Source organism: Nomia melanderi, chromosome 1 (assembly GCF_051020985.1).
Source record: "Nomia melanderi isolate GNS246 chromosome 1, iyNomMela1, whole genome shotgun sequence".
Lineage (NCBI taxonomy): Eukaryota > Metazoa > Arthropoda > Insecta > Hymenoptera > Halictidae > Nomia > Nomia melanderi.
The window spans coordinates 18,296,884-18,320,633 of NC_134999.1; the positions used below are offsets into that span (position 1 = coordinate 18,296,884).

At 44.3% G+C, this 23,750-nt stretch overlaps 1 protein-coding gene across 5 annotated transcripts in view; it reads left to right on the forward strand.

Moving 5' to 3' along the window:
* Positions 1–21,893, forward strand: part of LOC116429840 (uncharacterized) — a 295,330-nt gene extending 273,437 nt beyond the window's left edge. For all 5 annotated transcript variants that reach the window (XM_076366805.1, XM_076366816.1, XM_031983217.2 and 2 more), the window contains 4 exons: positions 13,490–13,861; positions 15,155–18,247; positions 19,023–19,366; positions 20,028–21,893. In XM_076366805.1, the coding sequence (XP_076222920.1) occupies positions 13,576–13,861; positions 15,155–18,247; positions 19,023–19,366; positions 20,028–20,591 (4,287 nt within the window). In that variant the 5' untranslated portion in view covers positions 13,490–13,575 and the 3' untranslated portion in view covers positions 20,592–21,893. The remainder of the gene's footprint in view (positions 1–13,489; positions 13,862–15,154; positions 18,248–19,022; positions 19,367–20,027) is intronic.
* Positions 21,894–23,750: the final 1,857 nt, after the last annotated feature.

Sequence of the window (23,750 nt, forward strand, 5' to 3'; positions counted from 1 at the left end):
CTTTATTAAACCTCGCCGTGTTTCGACTCGTTGGCCCCGCGCGAGGCGTGTTTCTCGCGGCGCGCGGGGAACGGGGCCGGTACGAGGACGACTGAGTTCCCTCTTCGCTTCACCGCGACACCTGTACGCTTCCGGGGACATTTATACCGGGCGCAACGAGGAATGTAATAACAACACGCTGTTCATGTTCAGCTCCTTGTCGATCCTCGCGCTTCAGATCATCGCGAAAAATGTATTTTCGGCGGAAATGTTGGATAAATAGTGTACTACCATCGAGCTCGAACTAAGATTACGCGAGGAATCATTGAATCCCGGGTGCAGAAGATCTGATCGGTTTTTTCGCGTACTTCGACAAGCAAATTTCAATCCAGCCCATTCGAGCATATTAAACTTTCGTTGCACCTCTTCCGCGGCTACCTGCAGCGAGAACTTCAAGGGAATTATTAACGGAACTATTAAACAATGGATTTATTAACATTAACACTACCGGACAGGTCAAAATGAGCCATTCCCTATTTCTTCAATCACCAATTATAAAAAAGATAGACGTTTCTTTGAGCAATTATTAAAGAAGTTGATTCAGCAACACGTAAACTGAATTATAAATCAATTGAAGTCTCCATAGATCCACTCTTCAAGCTATAATTTCAAAGGCAGAATATTCAATGCTTCGAAGATATCAATAATTGCTAAACAAAAATTCGAAACCAGTCATTTTGACTGTTACGGTAGTTCCAGTGCTAAATACATATATTTATTCCTAGCTCTCGATTACTCAAGATCCACCCTTTGATCATTTATAGTACTCAAATGAAACTATTTATTTTCAAAATCATTCCGAATATTCAATGCTTCGAAGGTATCAGTAATTGTTAACAAAAAAATCGAAACCAGTAATTTTGTACTGGTACGGTAGTTCCAGTGCTAAATACATATATTTATTCCTAGCTCTCGATTACTCAAGATCCACCCTTTGATCATTTATAGTACTCAAGTGAAACTATTTATTTTCAAAATCATTCCGAATATTCAATGCTTCGAAGATATCAGTAATTGCTAAACAAAAATTCGAAACCAGTCGTTTCGACTGGTACGGCAGTTCCAGTGCTAAATACATATACATGTATGTACATATGTATTTATTCCTAGCTCTCGATTACTCGAGATCCACCCTTTGATTATTTATAGTAACACTATACTCTTTCCAGCGTGCGTCGCTCAGCGCGGCCATTCATCGGCCCCGACTCCTTTGCAGCGTTCGTCCGCGAGCTTCTCGATTACTTTCCGATGAAATCTCGCAAGCTGGCCGGCGCTGCGCCGCGCGATTCCTCGGGAACGCGGACTCGAGGATCACCGGCATCGATTGCCCGTCGCCGTCGTTTCGAACGGTCGCCCGGCGACCGTGAAGCCGCGGTCCCGGGACATTTTGGTCCATTAAGGCCGCAGGAAAATTGAATTCCGTGAGCGGACGCGCGCCAGCTCGCTCGCGAGCGTACCGGCGGGCTTGGATTAAATCGTTGCGGTGGCACGGTCGAAAACCGCGTTCGCTAATGAAGCGTGCTCCCTTGAATTTAAAAGCCTTCGTCCGCTGTACCGACGTTCCCGGCGACATCTTCGGCGCCCTTGTCCTTTCCAACCCTCCGACGGGACCAGGGAAAGAACCGACAATTAACTTCGCCCGTAGAGAGCTTTCCAGCTAAGGGAGGGAGAGTAATCGTTGCCGCGTGAACCGAATACTTGGGATTTTCTTCTGCCAGAAGCTCGATGATTTATTATTCCATTAGATCCCTGCCTCCCTCTGTCTCTTTACGGGCTTCTCGGTATTAGTGATCCGCTTCGACTCTGTGCATTCCGTCTTACGGGCGCAGGATTTTTGTATTTTAAGGAAGTACATTAATTTGATGTTGCCTTGGTTGCTTCGTGTAGGAGTTTAGTATCTTGGTTTCGGTATTCTTTAGGGAATCGTGGGATTAGTAGCTTTTTCAATTAGTTCGAGGAGAGGTTAGGAAATATTAAGGCATGCATCAAGTGCTTCAGTCGATTTTGCCATTGTATTTAGTGCTCTGAGTTCAGTACCTTGGCCTCGGTATTTTTTAGGGAATCATGGGATTAGTAGCTTCTTGTCAATTAGTTCGACGAGAGGTTATAAGAAAATATTAACTTCTTGCACTCGAGAGGCGACTCTCAGTCACCTCATTTGATTTGCGAAATTATAAAGTCTTATATATGATATTAAGCTTTGCATGATGCATCAATATGTGGAATATTGAAATAAAATAACTTTCCTTCTGAATTTATGTATGCTTTCCCGTTAATTGGTTTCAAAGAACATCGTCTGTATCTCATCGGAGAATATTGAATATTTCTAGTGAAGAACTTTCGAGTGCAAAGGGTTAAGGCATGCATCAAGTGCTTTAGACGATTGTGCCATTGTATTTAGTGCCCTGAGTTCAGTGCTTTGGTTTCGGTATTTTTTAGGAAATCCTGGGATTAGTAGCTTTTCAATTAGTTCGAACAGAGGTTAGAAGGAAACGTCGAGGCATGCATAAACTGCTTTAGACGATTGTGCCATTGTGTTATCCGCAGTTTAGAAAGTTCCTACTATACATACTATAAGATACTAAGGAATCGATTAGGAAGGGGAACATGGGATTGAGACATGATCGACAAACACAGTATTTGCTCGAGGTAATTCTATGATAATCTTCGATCCAACCGCGTTCCCATTTCTCCGCACACGGCACCGTAATTAAGAACGTAAGAAAATTACTATCAGCGTGTCTCCTGATCATTATACCGACGTTATAGGTAAGTCGGGGACCATTCAACTTGTCGAATCTACTTCCCGATTTAACTCCTTGCGGACGGATATCGACATTTCAGAGAGATCGAATTTTCACATTTGGCACACTAAATAACAAACAAATGATTTAACTCTCTGTAGGCCCATGTAACATTGAAGTCATATATCAGTATATAAAATTAAGTAGTTTATCAGCATATAAAATTAAGTAGAAAGTTTAACGTCATTATAACTTGAAAGTTATAAAATATATTCGTTCGATGAAATTATTGAAAGTATTGAATACATTGTTAATTCGTACTCGTATGTGGATATTTATTAACTTTGTACTGCATAGATTTTGTTCTAATCGTGAACAACAATTCGGCCCATAGAGGGTTAACCACTGAAACAGCAAGAGATTAGTGCGCAGTTCCCTTTTTCTCATTATTTGAGCAATTGATCTGTAATTTAGTGCCATCTGCCGAAGGTTTTGTATATTTCAAAGAATCTTCGTCCGCTAAGGGTTAACCCCTTGCCTTACAACGTGTCAGATTAATGGTGAAGATTTTAAACAGAGTTTAACAAATATAAGTATCAATTTTTGTGAAAACAAATTGAATAGTACTCTTCTGTTACGAATTATTGTAGCTTAGAGAAAACGTAGATGTAGAATATGCCTAGGATTTCTGTCTCTTCTCGATAAACTTTTAATAACAAAGTAGGTGTGCCGATCATAGTGTAGTATCTAGAATTTTTCAGCGTAGGTTAAAGTATGTTTAAGAAGAGTGAACGTAAGAATGAGTGTGAGTGAAGGACAGGCTGTAAAACGGTTGAGGGAAAGTGGCCTGCACAACGTCACGGACCCAAGACTGCAGGGCCAGCTTTCCAGGGGTGCATCTGAGTGTTTGCGATGAGTGCGAGTGAGAAGAATGCTTGTGGGGGAGAGAATGATTTTTGGGAGAGAATGTCTGTAAAAGAGTGGTAAGAGAGTGGCGAGGAAGAGTCGTGTATTGGCCTCCGTGGCATTGAGTTGTACTTTTTACGTGTTGTCCTTGTTGTTTCCATATTTCATTAAATACATGTAGGAAGGAAACCGATTTCAGGGCGTTGGGGATTCGGAGGATGTATTTTGGGGAGCGCGAAAAAAGTGACATTCTACGGTTTCTCAATTCAATCTTTCAATTTCTCAATGTGCAATGAATAATGCCGGTTGGTCGGCGTACAATATATATCTCTCCGCTAGTGGCGGGGAGTGACGGACGCGTGGTTAGGATTGGTTTTTCCCAAAAATTGGGAAAACCCTACTTCCCCGCCAGCGGTCTGTCGGTTGGTTCCGTTCGCGGGAGACTCGGAAATTTCTAACGACCATAGCAGTAATATCCCCAAGGATCGCCTCGACTTTAAATCACATGCAGGTATAAAATTCGTAGCTATTGCCTACCTTGGGCTCAATCCACGAATTAACTAAAAACAAGCAATGGGTCCCTGGGCTTTATTGCTGCTACGATAGACTCGCAACGGTTTTCATATCTAAATGCCTACATACATACATTTATTCCTAATTCTCGATTACTGAAGACCCACCTTGTCACTATCTATAATAATAATAACCCCACTATAATAGTCGAGAAAGAAATCGTAGGTCAAAGGGTTAAAGGACAACAACGCGAACTCGAGGGATCACGAATACACTTGCTCGTCGCCGATGGTAGCTAATGAGGTCCTCGGCTGAGCGGAAGCCGGCAAAACGGCGGCAGCCACGCGGAACGGTAGAAACGAGGTAGAAAAGAATATTCCGGCGCGTGAAACGCGTTAAACTCCGCCGCCGCGCCGTCTGAAACACTAAAACCTCGTTAAGGAGCGTCCGGCGAAATTAACGATCGCAGGCATGGACGACTTCTTAACTGTAATTGCGAGGGGAACGCGGCGAGCGGCGAGCGGCGAGAGGCGAGCGACGGGCAACGCTGAAAATCATATTAATAAAGGCAGCCGCGCGCGACGCGTAATCAGGCTTCGTTCGGGCGCACGCGACCGACGATGATTAAAAACTTGCATTACACGTGTGCATTAATTAAAAGCGCTGGGAAGCGTAGGAACGCCGGGGCCGGGTATTATTGATTTTTCCACTTCGGTCGCGGGCTGCGACCCGACGCCAGACCAACCGAACAAAGTTGCACCTTTAACTCGGCGCGGGACGCGTGGCTATAGCGGATCGGCCCCGTGGTTACTGGGTTTCCATGGGTAAGTGGATCGAGTCGCTAGGCGCAGCGGAGATCTTGTTGTGTCTAATAGTAATTAATATGCAATAACTTCTGAAGCGAATTATTAAAATGTTAAGGGACATTCAATGATAACGGCAATTAATATTTTAACCCTTTAACTACTGTGTAATCAGGTGATAATTCTTTATAGATCGGGGGATTAATTGAAGATCAAGGTAGACTCATGAGATGAATCGTTATGAGGAATATTAATGTTTAAATAATTAATATTTCTACTAATTATAATTATATTATTATATATTATAATATATTATATATTATATTATATATTAATATTTAATATTTAAATATTTAATTGCTATTTCATTAAGAAACGTTGAGTTGATTGGTATAGGATTCGAATGATTGCTGACTTGGTAATCGAGTTGCTTCTTCGCCAAGATATCTTTAAAATAGGTTACATTATGTTATTCTCAATTTTATTAGTAAGAAGAATCATTTACTAGCTCTCCAAATTATCTATTTTTTCGAAAGCATTTCAAATAAAATATCGTAATGCAAATATTACGAAAAAATAGATAATTTGGAGAGCAGTGTAAACGATTCTTCTTACTAGTAATATTAAGAACTCTGGTTCTCGAGGAAAAAATGCAAAAGAAATTCGTGCAAAGGGTTAATAACATATTACTATCAAAAACACAGGTGTTCTCGTCGATTTTAAGTAATTACATGATTCCGAGCATCCCTTTAGTCTTCATCCTAGCAATGCCCCATAGGTGTCCCTTGAAACACAACCGTGCGCCGGCCGTTCCTTCAACTGGATCCCGAAATCCTGTCCGGCCGTATTTTTCGTAAAGTAACGGGTCGTCTCATGTGTACGGTGTGTTTGTATGTGGGACACGGCCCGATCCCGGAAGATTTACCCCGGACATTAAATTACGACCGGCTGATCTTCGGGATCACGATCTTCGGACGCGAGGTGTTAGCGTCCGACGCCTGAAACGTATGAAGTGCGCGAGATAAGACCGACGATAAAGTCCGACGGGGGTTTCCAGTAAATGAAAGAGTTCATTCCGCGAAGAGGATCTTCGAATCACGGGACGGTCCGTCGAATTAGAAAATTCTGGGATTGATGGATCTAAACTGACACGGGGATAGGTTTAGAACTTCCTTTAATTCCCCTGGAATTGTACGATTTTCGAACTGTACCTTGAATAATGGGTTGCAATATGTACTGTGTGAATTGTATGAATATCCGAGGTGGAAGATCTAGAAGATCTAGAAGGGAATAATCTTAACACTAAAGCTACCGAGCAGTTAATTTGATTTTTGGAAGTTTCTCTATGGAAATTGTAATAATGCATCTGTTGAGGTTCTAGTTGATTTACAATCTAGTTTGGAAGGTGTTGAATCAATTTCTTTAATAATTTAGAGAAATGTATGTTATCTTCTTAATAATTGCGGAGGGAAGATATCAGGATAGTTTTAGTGTTAAAATAAAATTGCGCTGTTCTATGAAGCACGAGGAACCTCGAAGTAACCATACACTCATTTCGAAAATTCCTATAGAAAAGTGAAATTCAAGCAATTATCACATGTATGAATAATGGAAACATCTGTTCATTGTGCAAACAGAAATTCACTATCTTCTTAACCCTTAGCACTCCAGGTTGTTTTATAATCTATCAGCAACTGCAACTAATTTTTATAGTATTCCTAGCGAAAATTAGAAATGCTATAACATTCCTTCGATCTTTGATTTTCCTTCTCAGTATGAAATTTGGATGTATGGAAAATCTAATAATTTTAGGGTAGTTTCTTTGATTCGTTAAAATATTTGATATTATAACTGGTGCAATATTGGAATCTACGGAGTTCAAAGGATTAATAATGGCGATAGTTTCAATGTTAAAATAAAATTGCACTGTTCCATGAAACACAAGGAACTTCGAAGTAGCTGTACACTTATTTCGAAAATTCCTATAGAAAAGTGAAATTCAATCAATCATCAGATGCACGAGTAACAGAAATATCCGTTCGTGGTGCAAACAGAAATTCACGAGAGCCACACGCGGAAAAAAACATGCCAGCTCCGGCAGACTCCATTCGAGATTAAGAACCTCCATCGTTTCCGGAACGAGGGCAATGGATTCGTCCCCAATGGCCGCGTCGATTGAGACCATCCAGCCTATAAAGATGGCCACGATGCGCGGTCCTATTTTGCTTGTTGAATCAGGTGCAGGCCATGCCGGTCTCATCGGCCGGCATCGAGCCGGTTACGTTTCTGCTCGCGCAATTATGCCGGTCCGCGCGTCTCGCGATGCGAGACCTATTCTACTGGAACTCCAATCGAGGACTTACGGAAAGCTTCTATTCTGTTTGCCACAGTAAGCATGGCTGAGAAGGTTTTGTCTGGTCAGAACGGTCGCGTTCTACTTCCTCTATGATGGTTTAGCGATCATGGATTACTTGTCCGCTTATGGACAGACCTATTCTACTTTGGTCCGCGTATGATCGTTAATAGAGTACTTACGTGAACCTACTGTTCCCTGTAATATGTAAGAACGTGTCTGCTCGCAAACAGGTCTAGGCTGCTTCGAAGTTTGTGTTTCAAAGGCGACGCTTTCGTTTGATGGAAAATGTAGTTATTCTACTTGTTACGCCGCAGACACTGTAATTTATCTGTTCTTTCAATGTCTCCTTTGAATGGTATTTTGCTTTGACACTCTACCTTGGAACGTCACGTGAGAATCGCGACCGAGATTGCAAATATAGCTCGGCAGATATAAATCGACAGTCGGTTCCTTTGATTGCAAATGAAATGTTCAATCTGTTGAAATAATTCGGAACGTGTCTGACTATAGACTCATTTATATCACTTAACACTCTACGTCTCAAAGGCGGAAAAATAGTTGTTCTACTTGTTAGACCGCAGATATAAATCGACATTCGGTTGTTTCGATTGCAAATGAAACGTTCAATCTGTCGAAACAATTCGGAACGTGTCTGACCATAGACTCATCTATATCACTTAAAACTCCACGTCTCAAAGATGAGGCTTTCGCTTGATGAAAAATATAGTTATTCTTCCTGTCCGACCACAAACATTAATTTATCTATTCTGTCACTGTCTCTTTTCAATGGTATTTTACTTTGACACTTTGTCTTGTAACATCATGCGAGAATCGTGGCCGAAATTGCAAATACAGTTCAGCAGATATAAATCGACATTCGGTTGCTTCGATTGCAAATGAAACGTTCAATCCGTCTAAACAATTCGGGACGTGTCTGACCATAGACTCATTCATATCACTTAAAACTCCACGTCTCAAACGGGAGGCTTTCATTCGAGAAAAAATAAACTTATTCGACTCGTTCGGTCGTAAACCCTGTAATCTTTCTCTGTCTCGCTTCATCGCCTGTGCGGTATTCTATTTTAAAGCAGTCCGAACGTAAAATAAGGTTTTTATGCCGGAGCGAGTTTCAGCGGCCTGGCGTAATGCACGGCAAAGAATAAAACCGTGTTATCAGCTAATCAGCATCTAATCCTTCCCCAGGAACACCCTTACGTTACAGAATTACGCACGAAAAAAGGGTTCGCGTGCGTTTTTATCATCTTATCGCGCATTAACATTTTCTAAGAATATTTCTTCACGCACACCGCTGCGTGCGTTCGGTCCCTGGCCGCGCGCAAACGTCGTGTACGCGGACGATCACGTGCCGTTTCCCCTCGGACGCAGATTATCGAGCGAAACGAAAGATTTCGGATTGCTGGGGAAAGTGAAAGCCACCGGTGCCGACTGAACTATGTTAACGTGAACACGAAACCCGGAATTAGCATTCCTCGTCGATAACGCTCGGCGGTTCTTTGATTCCGATTCGTATGACTGAGTTCTCTGTCGTGGAAAGTTTTCTTGCGTATATGGAATGTAACCGGTTCTAAGAATGTTTCCTCTGAATGTATGCGTAGTGGTGTTGTGAGACTGAATTCTCGTTTATGCGTGTTCGTCCCAGGAATTCGCATGCGTTCTACTTCAATACGATTCTATTGCTAGAGTGAAACCTAAGTGACAATGGAGTTACTCGCAATGACTAAGATACCATTCCTGGTATCCTTGCAGTTATTAACAAGGTAACAGATGTTTCTATGAGTAATTAACGAAGAGATTGATTTGACAATACGCAGACTCAACTATGAATCGATTAAAATCTCAGTAGAGCTTGTTTTCTAAGAGTTTAGCATTCTTGGAGTTTGTATAGAGGAATTTTGGACAGTCAATTTAATTGCTCGGTGGTTTCGGTGTTAACACATTGAACGCCTAAATTTCAGCTACTAGAAACGGGAGTATCGGTGATTATATTAATATATTTTTAAACACCAATCAAACCGAAATTCGTAACTTGCGAAAAAGAATAAGGAATTCGATTTTGTCATTTTAGTTTGGATTTGTGTTATCTGAAATGTTACATTAATGCAAGACTAGCAATTAAACGGTAGACTAAAAATCAAAATAAAAAGCACAATCACCTCTCCTTTCGAATATATCAAAACTTATTTGAAACTTTCTCCAAATCACTCCTCCAAAATTCCAATTCCAACGAGAAGATTAAAAAGTTCCACGATACCGGAGGCTTAAAAATTCCGCATTATCGCGGGGCCGCTCAATGTGTTAAAAACATAATGACCTCTCCTTTCGAATATATCAAAATTCACTTGCCGTTGAAACTCTCTCCAAATCGCTTCTCCAAAATTCCAATTCGAAATTCCAACAAGAAGATCGAAAAGTTCACGATACCAGAGGCGTCAGCTAAGATTGAATAATTCCACGTGGATTAACAGTTGCACAACCGGCGCAACAACAGCAGCCGGTTGCGCAAACTCGCAGTTCGAAAATTAGAAAGCCAACGAAGAATTTGACTCGGGGCCACGCGAAATTCCCGCGGAAGTTGGCCGTCGGACCGCGGCCGGCCGAGATACACTGGAGGCAGCGGTTAATATTGCGCTGGAGAAGTTCGCGTACGTATCAACGATCCCCGGCGCGCAATGTTTAACACCGCGGTGCCCCGGGAGAGTGTAACGCGCTCGGTGAAAGGTATCAAAACATTTCTTGCGCGGAACGCCGAGTACCGCAGAGTCAGCGAGACGTTACGGGGGGGAATGGGGCGAACTTCGACAGAGCCGGAACTGCGGCTCGCAGTTTGCCGCGCAAGTAAAATAAGACGGATTATTGTAACGTAACTCGAAACAGCATATCCGCCGTAGCCAGACGTCTCTTTCACAAAGCAAACTGGACCACGTGTTACCGGAGGTGAGTGGGTGTCAGTGGAAGAATACTTCGTCTGGTCAGGCGACAGTGTCCGACGCGGAACAAAACGGTGAAAATCCTCGAAGGATCGTTTACGACGTGGACGTGCCAACAAAATTATTTTCGCGATTAACTTCTTTCAGTTTATTTTTTGTTACACGGAGCAATTTCACACTAAATCATGGTAAAATCATTTAGTCTCTGCACGCGTGTCTAGATAATAGTTTTGGAATGTTTACTTCGTTCGTACAGAGAACGAATATCGTAAACCGGGAATTTCCAAAGGGTCGACTCGAACCTCGTTCGTAACGGTTCCGCCAGACATGAGTCAACTTGGAGGAAATTTCCAAGGCATCGGCCATTGCCACGTATTTTCGACTTTCCAATCAGACTCGATGCGACCTGAAGGTGTTGTATAAAAACTCCTACAGGATCGCACTGGCATCAGATTCTACATGACACTCTTTATCGCAATACTTCGCGATTCTCAAGACATCAATAACACTCTACAACTCCCTAGATAAATCCTGGTAAACGGGACCTAATATCCCTGGTACAGGCATCTCCCACTCAAGAGAAAACTAATTAAAAAAAAAAAAAATAAATACTTCGCGGCAAGTCCATCGTATGGGACAAACAACGCTCACTTTTTACCACACTTAGCAATAAGTCCATCGTTCGGGACAGATACAAGTTTAATCGAGTCACTCATATGAGACTCATAATCATACGCTCTTAATAATCACGAGTCCATCGTTCGGGACAACGTGAATCTTTAAATTTCGGGAACTACAGTCCATCAATCGGGATTTAAAGCAATCGATCTAATTGTCCAATATTAACACTAGGTTTACGGGCATTTATTATACACTTCATTCTATTATTCCTAAAAGAATTGATGCTCGTTTATTTAGATTGTGTAAACTGGAGATTCGATAGTAGGTAATTGGGGTAAATGTCAGTGTGATTGCATCAATCAAAATCGGCGTAAACATTTACAAAATAATATTTCTAAAATCCAATATGCGTCAATTTGACGCGTTCCGTAAACCTAGTGTTAATTTGGCGGACAAGTGTCAAGAAGAGTCGCGTACCGACAGGTGACTTCGAGATTTACGACGCCGAACAGAATTATAATTCGCGCGGTAAATCGTGACACGACGAACACGCAATTCGTTTCAGACAGCGTTTGCACTGCCCACCGGCGGAACGCGTTCGTCCGAACGAATCGAAAGGCTGACGCGGTGATCGTTCGTTCATCGCGAGAGATGAATTGTTTTTTTGAATTGCAAAGGGAAGTGGGATTGTTTAAAATGATTATATTATGACGTTGCGTGGTGGATGTTTGATTATTGAGAGTGGAATATATTTTGATTAATCGCGGAGGCAAATGGAATAGGTCGAATTGAATATTACATTTTAATATTGCTGAACGATTGGTTATTTAACGAACGCGGGGAGCGTGTTTTATTTATATTAAAGAGCACGACGGTTTATATAACATCGCGCCACTTTGCGATTTATTATTTCGACGCTGCTGTTCGATAAATGTTCTCTTGGGGGGAATGCATGTCGAAATAATTCCTTCAGCGATCGCGTTGACGTGTTTCGTTGAATATTTCCTGCGCCCGGGTGGTACAATTACCACTTGTTGACGTCGGAACTGAATTTAATTGCGTCTCGAGTGAAATATGAGTTGCGCTGTGATTGTGGAGTGCTCGTTTTTGTCGAATCGATGCGCCTTCTGCTCGCGCCAGTGGAACAGATGTGTCTCCGATTAGACGATGAAGGTTTTGAAAAGCCGAAATGATCATTCGTTTCGGAGTATTGTAGTATTTCGTGGTATCTACGCACTTCTGCCTTGCAAATCTATTCGTTCGGCAATTAAGCAATTAAGAACTGGTGACTACTGATTTGGAACGTGAACGAGGTACCTATATAAAGTATCAGTATCAGTGTCTTTACCTGATGACGTCGTTATTTTGAACATCTACTATCTATAAACATATGTTTCATTCACAAAACCGTAAGTATTACCGCCTTTCTCTACTTTCTATGACCTTCAATGACCTTATGTAACAGGTCGTTGAACTCGTTCTAACCGTTTGGAAAAATGCGGAAGTGATTGGGTGTGTATGCAAAAGAATTAATAAGAGTACTTGTCTAATGAGCTCACAAATATTGTGTTATTACAAAAAAATATCAAAAAGTAACATTTACTCAGATAAATTTACTTTGATTTATTTCTTGAAGAACATAGAATTCTTCTTCATAAATATACCGATCCATTTAAAAAACTGGAGGTGACCTTCAAATGTACGAAGTTGGTACCGGATGGTCTCCTTCCACTGTGCAATTTAATTTCACCAAATATCTCTGTGAAACTTATAATTTTGAAGATATCCGAGGTGCTAATAGTTATCGCCCCACCCTGTACATAACAAGCCACGTACGACTGCAAATTCTGCAATAGTCGAACAAGAAAAAATCTGAACTTTAAGAGCCTGCGAGAACCGTGTTCCGTTAGGTACCGTCATAAACCGGGACCCAAGCATTCGGAGCCCTTATGACGGTGAGAAGTCGCAAGAATCCGATCGCGCTCACCTCTCGCTTAGGACGACGACGATCAGGCCTCGGAAAACCGGCAACGCTGGGTTTTTCCCTAAAAAGAAGTGGGGCGCGGACCATCCTTCTCAACCTCTTAGGCACGGCTGAATTTTCCGCGGGGCTGTTTCTCTGTACGGCAGAGTTCTCTACGGACAATGCTGTTCTCTACGCGAGTACATTGGAATGAAGCTTTTGATGATTAAATTACAATTTTTCTGAAAGATATGATACACATAATTTAACTTTAACAATTTACTTTAATAATTAGTAATACAATTGGGTATGATCTATGATATATTGGTAGCGACGGAGCCACTATAGTGGCGCGTCGTTCAGAAAGATGACATCCGCGAAAGCCACTATAGTGGCGCGTCGCGCCTAAGAGGTTACGGAGCGGAAAAACGGAGAAAGACATCTTTTTGGCGGGTAAAAACACGAGAGTCAAAACACGGAAACTTCCGATAGTCATGAACGCGTCGGTCTTGTAAAATAAAGAATTCATCCTGACCGGAATTCTGTGTTATCATTGAAACCACCGTTACAGAACTGTCCTTTCGAACTGTCCGCAGGAGCCGACAACAGCTCTGGGCGTAGTCGGGGTTAACGATGAGCGGATCGAGACGAGCCGGCCAAGGAGCGGCGCGATAATAATAACATGTGGACGACGTGGCCGCGTACGAGGCGCAAGTGGCGTGGGTCGCCGCGTAGCGAGCACGGTGCCCGCGGCAGCCGCGACGGATTCCGTTTCATCTACTCCGTGGTGTTGGCCGCGTGCATGGCGGCGCAGGAAGCGAGGAGTGCCAAGTGTCCGCCGCCGGACACGATACCCGGCTGTCCCTGCTACAATTTCGAGGACGGCCTGTTCCTGGAATGCGCCGGGACCACCGAGGAGTCCCTCAGGACCGCTTTGTCCGGCGTGATACACGCCGCCGAGGGAGAAGGTAACTCGCGCGCGTGCGTTCTGCCGTGGCCGACGAATAAATTTCGATGAAACTGGGTATTCGCTTTCCGCAAGCCGGGATCTTGTACCGCTTTCCCTTCGGAGACCTTAACACATTGAGCATCGGCGACTTAAAAGACATTTAAAGCCTGAGCGCTGGCAACGTATCGGCCACTTAGCCCAAACGCCTTCATTCGCTTGTATCTGATCAATGAGTAGCCAAAAAAAATATTCAAAACATTATACACTTTCGTAAAATAGTACATTTTAATTGCATAAGCCTGCGTTTACTAGGATTTCAACTGAGTTGTATTTCAGTTTTATCGTTACTGAATTAATCGCGTTAATCATTTTCCGTAGTACTTAGAAGTTTCAGTAACTGTAAAAGAAGAAACCGAAAATAAGTCGGTTTAACCCATCTGGCAGTGTTAACAATCGTGTTCCAAATTTTCTAAATTTTGTCAATCGTTACAGATTTTCTCATCGATTTTTGCGCATGCTTGTATAACGTAAGTTGAGTATAAAGCGACAAGTAGTTCAGTGAAGTCTCTTTGAATCTAGGTCAAAGTAGACACTGTAGATGGAGAACTGAACGGATCGAACTGTATTACAGAGTACAAAGACATTTAGTACATTTCAATTGCATATTCGTCACACTCAGAAATGGAAATCCAGGAATCCGCATTATTGCGGAGCTCAAGCGATAGGATAAGGAAACGGAAAAGATATAATGTTCAATGATTTGAAGTGCACTGTTATTGCTCGTTGATTTAGTTGAACGAGACGCAGCATTATTTATAATATAGAAATGCTTGCAGATAAGCATCGTTTAATTGAATGAACTGTAGTCACTCGACCTGGTTGGGTCACCGGTGACCCCACGGCATTCAACGTGTTAAATAAGTAGACATGCACAGTTTTGCTGTTAAATTTAAGAGTATTCATGAGGAAAGAAGATTGCAAGTGTATTAGGAAGGTTAGACAAACAAATTGGTACCGAGGAATTGCGATTGAGTTAAAGAGTCCTGAAGAACGTAGCAGAGTTAACACTAGGTTCACGGGCATTTATTGTACACTTCATTCTATTATTCCTAAAAGAATTGATGCTCGTTTATTTAGATTGTGGAAACTGGAGATTTGATACTAGGTAATTGGGGTACATGTCAGTGTGATCGCATCAATCAAAATCGGCGTAAACGTTTACAAAATAATATTTCTAAAATCCAATATGCGTCAATTTCACGCGTTCCGTAAACCTAGTGATAATCGTATAATAACACAACGACTGTTCCAGGAGCGGTAGTACAGTCCCTGAGCGTCTACGAGTTAGACAGAAAAGTGGAGGAGCTCCGTGCAGCCGCGTTTCCGGCCGGCTCGCAGATCAGGCACCTGCAGATCTCTCACTCGGCGATCCGCGAGATCAGCGAGGACGCGTTCAAACGCCTAAGCAAGAGCCTGGAATCCCTGGGACTAGTTTCAGGCCGCCTAGCACACGTGCCACAAAAAGCAATGGCCACTTTGAGCTATTTGAAAGCCTTGGATCTGGAAGCAAACCTGGTGCACGAGCTACCTAGCTACAGCTTCTACGGATTGTCGTTGATAAAGCTGAACCTGAAAGGCAATCAGATAGTTAAAATCTCGGAGTACGCATTCGCTGGCCTAGAGGACACTCTAACTGACCTGGACCTGGCGGAGAACAAGATCAGAGTGTTCCCGATGACGTCTCTGAGACGACTGGAACACCTAACCTCGTTGAGGCTCGCCTGGAACGAGGTGTCCGAGCTGCCGGAAGACGGCTACTCCCGTCTGGACGCGTTGAACTTCCTCGATCTCAGCAGCAACAACTTCAAGAAGATCCCTCTGAACTGCTTCCGGTGTTGTCCGTCCCTGAAGATACTCTCGTTGTACTACAACGCCGTCGAGTTCGTCGACAAGGACGCGTTCATCTCGTTGATCGACCTGGAGTCCATCGATCTCAGTCACAACAAGATCGTTTCCCTGGACGTTTCCACGTTCAGAGCGAACCAGAGGCTCAGGTCGATCGATCTCAGCCATAATCACATACACTACATACGCGGTGTGTTCTCCAAGCTGCCTGAACTGAAGGAGCTCTTCCTAGCTGAGAACAACATACTCGAGATACCAGCGGAGACTTTCGCCGGCAGCAGCAGTCTATCCGTGGTCTATCTTCAGCAGAACGCTATCAGAAGGATCGACGCCAGAGGTTTAGCTACCCTGAGTCAGCTCGCTCAGTTGCACCTCAGCGGCAATTACATCGAGAAGGTTCCCAGAGACTTTCTCGAGCACTGCGAGAACCTCTCCACGCTCTCGTTGGATGGTAACAACATTCGGGAGCTGGAAGTGGACACTTTCGCCAAGGCGAAGTCATTGAGGGAGCTAAGACTGCAGGACAACCAGATCACCGAGGTGAAGCGCGGCGTGTTCGCGCCGCTGCCGTCCCTGCTGGAGCTTCATTTGCAGAACAACGCGATCTCCGACATAGAGACAGGCGCGCTGAGGTCTCTGCACAGCTTGCAGCACGTGAACCTCCAAGGCAATCTGCTCGCAGTGCTGGGAGACGTGTTCCAAGTGTCGAACGACGTTGGTCAAAACGGGAACAGCGGCAGCTCGCTCGTCTCCATTCAACTGGACAACAACGGACTCGGCGTGCTTCACAATGACTCTTTGAGGGGCCAGGCGTCGGTCAGGATCATGTGGCTGGGTCACAACAGGCTGACTCGCCTGCAGGCGCCGTTGTTCAGGGACCTTCTGCTCGTCGAAAGACTGTACCTGACGAACAACTCGATATCGCGGATAGAAGACACCGCGTTCCAACCGATGCAGGCGCTCAAGTTTCTCGAGTTAAGTATGAACAGACTCAGCCACGTCACCATAAGGACTTTCTCCGAGTTGCACGAACTGGAGGAGCTCTACCTGCAGGACAACGGACTGAGTCACTTAGATCCTTACGCTCTGACTGCTCTCAAACGCTTGAGAGTCCTCGATCTGGCGAACAACCATCTGAACGTGCTGCACGATAAGATCTTCCAAGAGGGGCTGCCGATCAGAACGCTGAATCTGAAAAACTGCTGCGTCAGCGTCATCGAGAACGGCGCGTTCCGAGGGCTGAACAACCTCTACGAGCTGAATCTGGAGCACAATCATCTCACTGCCTCCGCTTTAGATCGCTTGGACATCCCCGGCTTGAGAATACTGAGGATATCTTACAACAACTTCAGTCAGATCAACGCGAACTCCTTAGACGGGCTGCCCTCCCTCCAGCACCTAGCCATGGAGTCCTCTCAGCTGCACATAATGCCGCCGGAGATATTCTCGAAGAACAAAAACCTGGGGAAACTATTGCTGAGCAACAATCTCCTGAAAATGCTGCCTGGTCTGCTGTTCTTAGGACTGGAAACCTTGAAGGAGGTGAAGCTCGATGGGAATCGCTTCCAAGTGATCCCCTACGAAGTCTTCACGAACGCCACCACCGTGGAATTCTTGTCTCTAGCGAATAACGTGATCTTGAACGTGGACATGTCGAGGCTGGTCGGATTGGCCAGCCTGAGGGAGCTAGATCTAAGAGGCAACTACATCATGACGCTCTCCGGCTTCGCCGGAGTGAACCTGTCCAGGCTGATCTCCGTAGATCTGAGCCACAATCATCTGACCGCTCTGCCAGCGAACTTCTTCGCCAGATCGAACCTGCTGCGAAAGGTCGAACTGGCGGCCAACAAGTTCCATCAGATACCGGCGGTGGCATTGTCAGCGCAGAACATACCTAACCTGGCTTGGCTGAACGTCACGGCGAATCCCTTGGTCAGGATACACGAGATCAGCTCGGACGCCAGGTATCCGGCTCTCCAGGAGATCCATATATCGGGGACTAACCTGACTATAGTGACCAGCCGGGATTTCGAGGCGTTCCCTGCGCTGATGCATCTGTTCATGGGCAACAATATGATCTCCAGGGTGTCTCCCAGCGCGTTTCACAGTTTGCTGGAGCTGTTGACTTTGGACTTAAGCATGAACGAGCTGGAACTGCTGCCGCAGGAGAGGCTGAAGGGACTGGAGCATCTGAGGTTGCTGAATCTCACGCACAATCGATTGAAGGAGCTCGAAGATTTCCCGCCAGACCTGAAGGCGCTCCAGGTGCTGGATCTATCGTATAATCAGATCACCGGCGTCGGCAAGAGCACGTTCCAGCATCTTGAGAACTTGGCTGAACTCCACCTGTACGGTAACTGGATATCTTCGATCTCGCCGGACGCGTTCAAGCCGCTGAAGAAACTGAGGATCCTGGATCTCAGTCGGAACTACTTGGCGAATCTGCCGTTGAACGCGTTCCGGCCCCTCGAGACACAGATTAGGAGCCTTCGGGCTGAAGGTGAGATAACCGACTTGTTTTCACATTACGCGGTTAGAGGATATTACGCTTTGACGCGATTTTAGTCGTTTAGAATTGCCCTTCCATTGGTTTCCTCCGATTTTCTATTGAATCTTCTATTTAATCTTCGAATATTCTAATTTTTGAGATGGCCACTTCTAGGGTTAACACATTGCGTACCGGTAACGAGAAATCGTTTTTATAAAGGCACTTAGCTACGCAACTTCGCTAATTACATCATTGGAAAAATATAAAATTTAATTCGAATTGACTATCTATTTAACACTAAAACTACCAGACGGGTCAAATGACCCATGATGTCTTCTTTTCTGCAATTATTAGAAAGGTAACAAATGTTTCTCTGGGAAATTATTAAAGAAATTCATTTAGCCTGAACAGATGCACTCTTGGAGTTCCTGTAGCGAAATTTTAAAAAGTCAGTTGAACTGCTCGGTAGTTTTAGTGTTAAAATATATTACATAACAATATGATATCCGAGTTTCTCTATGTATAGCGATACAAGTTGACCTCAGTGAAAATTGTCATCACAGTTCAGTTCTCTAAAAATTAGCCGGTACGCAATATTAAGCAGAGTTTATCGATAATGTAAAATCAAGTAAGAATACAATTATCTACTACACAATGAGATTTATACACAAGTATAGTAATACTAACAAAAATCCCAAAGTGTTCAGGTATGTTTGAAAAGTTAGCATATTTGGCAACGAGATATTTTACGAGGTTAATGATGTATAACCGTGGCCGGTGCTCGCAGAGAATCCACTGCACTGCGACTGCGAGTCCCAAGAGCTATGGGAGTGGCTGCGCGATCATCAGAAGCTGGTGGGTGGCGGTGTGGGCAGGAATCGGGGCGGGGGCGGGGGATTGCGGATGAACGACATGGACAGCGGATTATTGAGGTGCGAACAGCCGCCGGAATTACGGGGGCTGGTGTTCCTGGACCTGGACCCGCACGCGTTCTGCTCCGCTCCCCTCATCCTGAAGCTCGCGATCCAGGACATCCAGCCGTTCTCCGTGCTGGTTTCCTGGCAGAGCAGGAATCACTCGGGTATTAGGGGATACCAGGTGGCCTACCACGCTCTGGAGAATATCAACGAGGTACGGGGAAAAAATCATTAATTATAATCTACGGGCTGGCTCCGGAAACTTCGTCCAACCAATCACGCAAAGGAACTGATAGAAACTCACGGAAGAACTGTGGAAACATTGATCTATTGCAATTATTGCAATATTACAATTGCATATTGTTGCATGTTACAATTGATTGTACTATCTTCTTCAATCCAAAATCTGAAGAAAATATCGAAAAACTGGAACAAGTTATTGAGTTCCTAAATATAATATAAACAGCTTGTAACTTTAAACGACGATATCTATACGATTAATTTCATTTGCTTTATGTGAAAGATTGTCACAAATATGACACTTGTAGAACACGATAAGTACCAGCAAGCTCATAACTGTCAATCTATAAACACCGACGTAAATCAAATTAGTACCCAATTGATTTATCTGATTTCCTTTACCTAACTTTAAATAGCGATATCTATACGATTAATTTCATTTGCTTTATGTGAAAGATTGTCACAAATGACACTTGTAGAACACGATAAGTACCAGGAAGTTCATAATTCTCAATCTATAAGAAGCCACGCAAATAAAATTAGTTCCCAACTGATTTATCTAATTTCCTTTACCAGATACAGTAGTTCCCGAGTAGAAGCAGAATAAATGACGTTTATTCCTCTGAAACTTCCAGATCAGGGCAAGGATCCTCGAGCCAAGCTCCCGCTCCACGAAGCTGTTCAAGCTGTCCGCGAACACGCACTACCGTATCTGCGTGTTCAGCCTAGGCAACTGGATGTCCCAGCACCTGGAGGAGGACACGATGGACCAGTTCAACTTCTCCAACCACGAGACGTTCGAGTCGGTGTCGGACGTGCAGATGACAGACACGTCGACCAGCCGTTGCACGGAAGTGAAGACGCTAGAAGCGCCGGAAGCTGTGATAAGCAGCGACGGCACCTCGATGGGCGACGTCGGCAGCGTGAGCAGCTTCCTGACCAGGCGTCTAGGCCTGATAGTCGGCTGCTGCATGGGGTTCGTGGTGTTCCTGCTGCTAGTGTCCGTCCTAGGCTACCTGAAGGTGAAGAAGCAGAGGGAGACGGTGAAGAGGGAGCAACCGATCCCGCCGGAGTACATCTCGTACAGGCACTTCAGCATACAGAGCGGAGAAGCCGGCCACGCGGCCAGGCAAGCCAGCCAGGAGGGCCACAACGCGAATTTCATCAACAGCATGGGCAACACGAACCTGAACGTATGAGACAAGCCAAAAAACTCCCGACTCGTGGAGGTTTCGAACGTTTGAGCGGACACCGTGGCGAGAAACCCATGGTTCCAGCGGCAAACGCGAAACACACCCGACTCGCGGTAGTTTACCAAAGCGGACAGGAAAATCTGAAGCCAATAACACCTCCCGAAGAGGATTGTAAGCTGAATTCTAATGAAGCCGAGACGAGGTTCCTCGGTTTCGAAACGAAATCATCGCACGGTCCACCGGCGGCGATGAACTCGAGGCGAACTCGACGCGGTGCGCGTGTGGAAGTGCGACGATCTGCGGACAATTCGCGGCGTTTTATATGTGATTTTCTACGAATCTTACCTAGCACTCGGCCACGAACGGCGGTCCAGCGCGAGAGGAAGCTGGCTGACAGTGAGGGATCGGGGAAAGGACCCGGGAAACGAGGGACAGCGCGTTCTCCGAGCGATTTACGAGCGAGAAACGTAGATACGCCGCGCAGAAGGTGGTATTGTGTTTTCGAAATGGCTCGGGAAACCGCTGGACAATGGCCAGCGCCGAGTTCTTGAATTTCCTGATATCGGCCGACGGGACGATGATGGATCGCCCCGGAACGTTTCAGGCCGAGTCCCGGCTCGCTCGAACGAACTTTTAGGCGAATTTTCGACGACTCTTCATCTAGCGAACGTAGTTCAATTTATAGGATCATTGATTCCGCTTGTCTCGACGGTAGAGGAAGTTTGTGAGAGAGAAAGAGAGAGTGAGAGAGTGAGAGAGAGAGAGAGAGAGAGGAAACTCGCGAAAAATGTGGATCGAATGGGAGCTGCGTGAGTTCGACGCGTTCGCGAGTTGACGCGCGTTGTTTCGAATGGGATCGTTGTTGTCGCCGCGCGCGGTGAATGCGTTGGATATCGCGCGTCTCTTTCAGCTGTACCATAGCCTATCCACGGTCGTTATCAGGAACACATTGGAAATTAGATTCCGAGCTGCGTAATATCCAGCGAATTGCTGTTCGGCCGATGCGGCACGACAGAGGGGTTGGTCCGGGTTTATGGCAGTGTCTCGTTGTCGGGCAGTCAGTATTTGTATGTACCGTCTGTATGTAAGCGTGTGTGTGTGTGTTCGTGTGTGTGTGTTTCGGGTGTGAGCGAGAGATACGGGGAGGGGAGAATGGTGATAAACTGTGTGCTCGTCGGGTGAAATGGAAAATAAACGGTCGATAGGTGTGCATCGTTCAATTGCATCGCGAAAGATCTCAGATGTACCACACACTGTGTCATGTAATATATACGTACGTCACTGTAATAAAAATGCAAATTCTTTTTTAACCGGCTGCTGTTTCTCTCATTAGCCTCTGTTCTGTTTGGCTCGTTAGACACTTCCAACAAAATCCCATTAATTCCTCGATCCTCGCGAGAGGTTTAACCCTTGGCACTCCAGATGGTTTTGTAATTTATCAGCAACTAATTTTTATGGTATCTACAGTGAAAATGAAAAATGCTGTAACATTCCTTCGATCTTTTATTTTCCTTCTCATCGCAAAATTTGGATGCGTAAATCTAATAATTTTAGGCTAGTTTCTTTGATTCATTAAAATATTTGATATTAGAACTGCTGCGATATTCGAGCCTACAGAGTTCAAAGGGTTAAAGGTGTAATTTAATTTGGTTGGTTGTTTTGTAATCAACCAGGTTGTTTTGTAATCGATCAGCAACTGCAACTAATTTTTATAGTATTACGAAAATGAAAAATGCTATAATATTTCTTAGATCTTTTATTTTCCTTCTCATCGCAAAATTTGGATGCGTAAATCTAATAATTTTAGGGTAGTTTCTTCGATTCATTAAAATATTTGATATTAAAACTGCTGCAATATTCAAACCTACAGAGTTCAATGGGTTAAATCTTTAAAGATCGAACATCATTCCTCGCAACAAATAATTTACAAAAGCAAACCTTCTTCCGTTCCTCTCAAAACACATCTTCAAAGCCATCAATCAATCCACGTTCATTAACCCTTAGCGGGGTTCTTCGAAATATACAAAACCTTTGCATATCGATTGCTTAAACAATGAAAACAAAGGAAACTACGTAATCTCTTGCTGTTTCAATAACTAAATCATTCATTTGTTACTTAGTGCTCCAACTATGAAAATCCGATAAATCTCTATAACGTCGACATCCGTCCGCAGAGGGTTAAAACATTCTTCCTTCGCTCGACAAGCACGATCCACCCTTCGAACCCTTTATCCGCTTGAAGCAAATAAAAATCAGAACAATTCAGCCAGAAGTTTTCCAGCCGAGCAATTCAATCGCGGAGCCAAAGCGATATTAAACAGACACGGAAACGTAGTCACCGGACTCTCAAAGTGTTCCTGGCTCGCAGAATGCGCGCATAGACAGTCGGTAGTCGCGAAGGTAATCGGAATCTTTAAAAGACGCGATTCCCTCAACTATTCCCTGAACTCTCCCCTCTCCCTCTCTCACTCTCTCTCTCTCTCTCTTGCTTGCTCTCCTTTTTCCAGAGAGCAGGACCGGCTCGCATAAATTTCCAACGTCTCGACGAAACGCTTCCCGTCCGCTTTATCGTATTTCCTTGCAATTAACCCCACCCGGCGACCCCGGCCCGGCTTCCTACGAAAGAGAAGGCATCCTGCATATTTCATTCACCGTCCCGGCGCGAAGAAAAGGCCACCGACTTTCTGGTACCGTCCGTCTTCCGGCGCGGAAGGGACGGTGACCCGTTCGGCTCCGGCGAATCGAAATCCGAAGTTCTGGACGTACGATGGTCAGAGGAAGAACCGACACAGGCGCCAGGTTTTACTTGGACCTTGGAGGACGTAGGTAATTTTAACGTGGCAATTAACCTTCTCTGGCAGTGTGCTTTGGAGAGTGGACAGTGATCTTTGGAGGATTGACGGAGTTTTATAAAAAAAATGGTTCCTTTCTTTATCTGTTTAACCCTTTATAGGGATCAAATTACAGGGACTCTGTTTGCCATTTTGATCCTTATGGTGTTGCAGGAACGGTGGCACAAATAGTCACCATAAAACAAGGAATCTAGGAAAATTTCGACAAAAATTCTCAATAATAATTATTTTTTAAAGTGTTTCTGATATGTATACAGTAGGGAATACGAATTATCAAAAAGATAGTTTGCCCTATAAAGGGTTAATCTATGTG